The following is a 3,981-nucleotide window of genomic DNA, read 5'->3' on the forward strand; positions in this document are numbered from 1 at the left end:
AAAACCAGCAATGTAGCACAGTCTGGAGGAGGTACGTGCGTTATAGAGAGCCCTGCTAATTGATTGATTAATGTTAATTGTACAGGTACACTCTTGTTTGATCAGTTGACGTCACGTCCCACTGGAGCTAAAGGAAGAGAGGTAGTGGCAGGTCCCACTACTAGAGGGACTGTCCCTCATTCCTCTTCAGCCCCTAAGCCTCAGTTGGAGTATCAAACTGCCATGGAGCTTGAGCTATGGAAAATGCAACAAGAAGAGGAATTTATGAAAGGACTCAAGTAAGCTCATGTTGTGTTTATCAATATGATGTCATTATGATGTCATTATGATGTGATAGGGAAAAAGAAGAAACTCAACTGAAGCTACTGGCAGAAGAATTTCAAAAGAGAGACAAACAGAGAGAAGACGTTTTGAAGCAAAAAGTAAAGGACCTGCTTTATCTTTTTAAATCAATATTTTCTTTGCTAGATGGATTATTATCAAAGTCTAGAGGGACAGCTGGCGAAAACTCTTAAAGAGTTAGAGTCTCAGAGACAGAAACTGAAGGCAAGAGAGCAAGACATGGTCTCCACACAAAGAAGACTTGAAGATGAACAAAGGTCAGAAAGAGAGAACCATATGAAGTTGCATTATTGTGTGTGTTAATTCATAATACACTGTAGGTCTCTTCAGTATGATGCTAAACGTGAGAAAGGACTGCTTCAGTCAGAACTAGAGGGAAACCTTCAAATTGAAAAGTAAAAATTTGAAGCAACAAATGAAATACTACTTTGTTACATAATTCAATAAAAATAGACTCAAATCAAAGGAGTTTGCCATTCAGTTGGACAGAGCGAGGAGACAGGTCAGTGAGCTGGAGAATAAGCTCCTTCAGAGAGAAGCTGAGTTTGAAATGTATAAAGACAAGATTCATTCACAATCGTCGGAGACACAGCTGCAAACAGAACTGGGGCTATTGAAACTAGAGAAGGTAAGAGATTGAAATAACAATGTAGTACTAGTGGTATTGTGATATTACTTATAATTCAATGTATTTCAATTTAGGCTGAATTGGAACACAAGCTAGAAACAGTGACAAAGTCGAAGCAGCATTACAAAGATGAATGGAGCAAGGCACTGAAGGAGGTAGCATCACTGAAGCACAGGGAGCAAACTGTAATGAGGGACCAACTCAAGAAGCAGCAGCTGGAGCTGGAGGCTATGAGAGTCAAGTATCTCAGAGCTGAAGAGCAGCAGTCCTTACAACAACAGCTCCAACAGATTAAAGATGAGACACAAAGGTTAGATGTTTTATCATTTTAGAAAATATTTTGAAAATCATTGTAGTCCAATATTTAATGCTGAACTCTTATTATTTCTTTTCTCTTTTTCTTTTATCTTTACTGGTAGATTACGTGCACAAGCATTATCAAAGACACCTGTACCAGGGACCCCTCGCCATACCCCTACCCGACAAACCACCCCCATACTCACCTCGCCACGTCTCCAAACCATCGACGCTAACATTGCCAGATGGATTGAAGAAAGGAACATCCTCCTACAGACTGGAGTGTACACTCATGCTGACCCAACCATACAGAAACTGGACAAGAAGATACAGGAAGCATTATTAGAGAAGAGATCAACTTATAATTCTAGTTCTTAATATCTTTTCAGGCACACGAGACTCTCACCCACATAGCCCCTTGTCTATATTTTCTGTATCATCACACAATGTACTGCTATTAAAATTAGCTCTAGAGTTCTTACTTATCTTTTACCCATTTTACCACCTAAAGAAATTTTAAAAATAATTAATTGTTTTGTTAATTTTAGAATTCTTTAACTTTTAATTATTGGGTGTGGCTCATTATTATTATTTATTTATGAGCCACACATGCTTCTTAAAAGACCACGTGTTTGTGTACTTTCATCATGTCTGCCCCGAGTCCTCCTATTGCTTCTCCTGTCCCTCCTGTAGTCGTCCATACGCCATCACCTCAGGCTTCTAGCCCAGAGTCTCCTCCACTCAAGAATCCAGGGGAATATGAAGAAATAGGGAAAAAGACAAAAGGTATTTTTGTATTAAAATAAGTCAAGTATTCAGCACATATTAAAATTAAAAATAAAATTATTTCAATTATCCTGATTTTGAGGAATGAGCACTGTAACTTCTGTCTGTTGGTGGAGAGAATTTGCATGGGGAATTCTACATTTTATATTATTTTTGTAATTTTCTGTCATTTACTGGTAGAGTCTATCCTTCCGAGCAGTTTCGATGGTTGCAAGTTAGTCCTACAGAAAGGTCTGAGTCAGCACTTTCAGACGTCACATACGGTCACTTTGGGCTCAAGCTCTGCTCCTTCTCAGTGGCAGTTTGGAGCCACTTATGTGGGACACAATAAAGTTGGAGAGAATGATGTGAGTCTTAGCAATTGAACAAGAAATAGTGTATCCATTTCCATACATGAGGCAGACCTATTGCAGTTACTTTAATGTTGTAAGCATATAAATGTTGCCTCGAATAGACCTGTTAAGGCCCAACATACACTGAGCAACTTTGTTGCTGGCAACTTGTGGTCAGACCTTTGATGTGGTTGAGCAACACTGGGCAACATGTTGTAGAAAGTAGAGAGACTCTCAACTTCTGGCAACAAGTTGCCTCACCACATCAAAGGTACTGGCAACAAAGTTGCTCAGTGTATGTTGGGCTTTAGCTATTGGCTATTTTGGGCCTAAAGATCAAAGTAACCACAAATTTCTTTAGTTGTGAGCCTAGTCTTTGGTACCAATGTGTTAGCTAGTGAAATAGAATTAACAAGTTTATTATTATGAGTTATGATTATTCTAGTTTCGTCCAGTTCTTCTTGGAGACGTTGGTACCACTGGTAATTTCACTGGTGTCTTTCTGCATCAGTACAAAAACCTGAAACTAAGGATCAATGCACAAGTATGATGCAACAGACACCTGAGCATCATGCAGGATTAAATTCCTATTTTAGACTCAAGGCTCTAAGTGGGTAGGATATCAGGGGACTGCTGATTATCTTGGACAGGATTACACAGGATCACTAACATTAGCTAACCCTGATGTCATATCAGGATCAGTCATTGCTGTTGCACAATATTTGCAATCAATAACTTCAAGGCAAGTGGAGCAACCAACCATCACTTACTCTCTCTCTTTAGGTTAAGTTTAGGAACAGAGTTACTAATACAGAAAGGTGGTGGTATGGAATTAGGTGCACTCTCCGTTGGAGGAACATACAAGACATCATCTTGGGAGGCTGCAGCTAAAGTAGGAATGCAGTGGTACCTTTCATATGTACAGAAAATACCAAATGTTAAGGTAAGAGGAATCAGTTTATTCATTTAATTGTACACCAGAGTATTGATGTCCTTATGCTATGTAAAAAGCTTGAGCTGATTCCGACTTCAATTTTCTAAGTTATGGCCATTTTTTAAAATATGCCATTTTCTGCAAAATACCCAAGACTATAGCCCATGGTTTTTTCCAAAAAATGGCTCCGAAATCACCCCCAATTTTTATTACATTTTCTGATACATATTGATGTACTTATGCTATGTAGAAAGTTTGAGTCGATTCCGACTTCAATTTTTTTGAGTTATGACCATTTAAAAAATATCTAATCAACTTATTACTTATGATAGGAGCTAACACTAGTAGCTGAATGCGAAGGTAGTCTGATGAGTGGTGAGACTGTATCAGCCATTGGATATCGCTACGACGTTGGCAACGGCTCTGCTACATTTAAAGGCAAAGTGGACTCAAAATGGACAATAGGTGCACTAATAGAGAAGAGATTGGACCCACTACCAGCCAACCTTCTTCTAAGTGGACAGCTCAACCACATAAATAATGAAGCTAAATTTGGGGTTGGTTTCATGATTGGCTAAAGATTATAAGTGAATGTATGTATGTGTGTGTATGTATCATTTATTCCAATTGTATTTTCGGTTGGAAAATTGGATTTTTTGTTA

General features: G+C 38.6%; 2 protein-coding genes across 2 annotated transcripts; both read left to right on the plus strand.

Annotated features, from left to right (window-relative positions):
• Window positions 1-6: 6 nt before the first annotated feature.
• On the plus strand, window positions 7-1,793 carry LOC100635626 (centrosomal protein of 120 kDa-like; the record flags this gene model as incomplete). The annotated part of the gene is made up of 8 exons (XM_003391346.3): window positions 7-31; window positions 86-278; window positions 338-422; window positions 469-599; window positions 663-737; window positions 796-970; window positions 1,045-1,280; window positions 1,390-1,793. Coding segments are annotated over 8 exons (1,176 nt in total), but the record flags the coding sequence as incomplete, so codon positions are not given.
• Window positions 1,794-1,891: 98 nt separating this feature from the next.
• LOC100635751 (mitochondrial import receptor subunit TOM40 homolog) lies at window positions 1,892-3,975 on the plus strand. The gene is made up of 6 exons (XM_003391347.3): window positions 1,892-2,053; window positions 2,234-2,400; window positions 2,831-2,929; window positions 2,982-3,127; window positions 3,169-3,328; window positions 3,652-3,975. Exons 1-6 carry the CDS (start codon window positions 1,915-1,917, stop codon window positions 3,895-3,897), a joined length of 957 nt encoding a protein of 318 aa, XP_003391395.1. The 5' UTR covers window positions 1,892-1,914; the 3' UTR covers window positions 3,898-3,975.
• Window positions 3,976-3,981: the final 6 nt, after the last annotated feature.

Source organism: Amphimedon queenslandica, unplaced genomic scaffold (genome assembly GCF_000090795.2).
Source record: "Amphimedon queenslandica unplaced genomic scaffold, v1.1 AMPQUscaffold_9628_Cont18253, whole genome shotgun sequence".
NCBI classification, from domain to species: Eukaryota; Metazoa; Porifera; class Demospongiae; order Haplosclerida; family Niphatidae; genus Amphimedon; species Amphimedon queenslandica.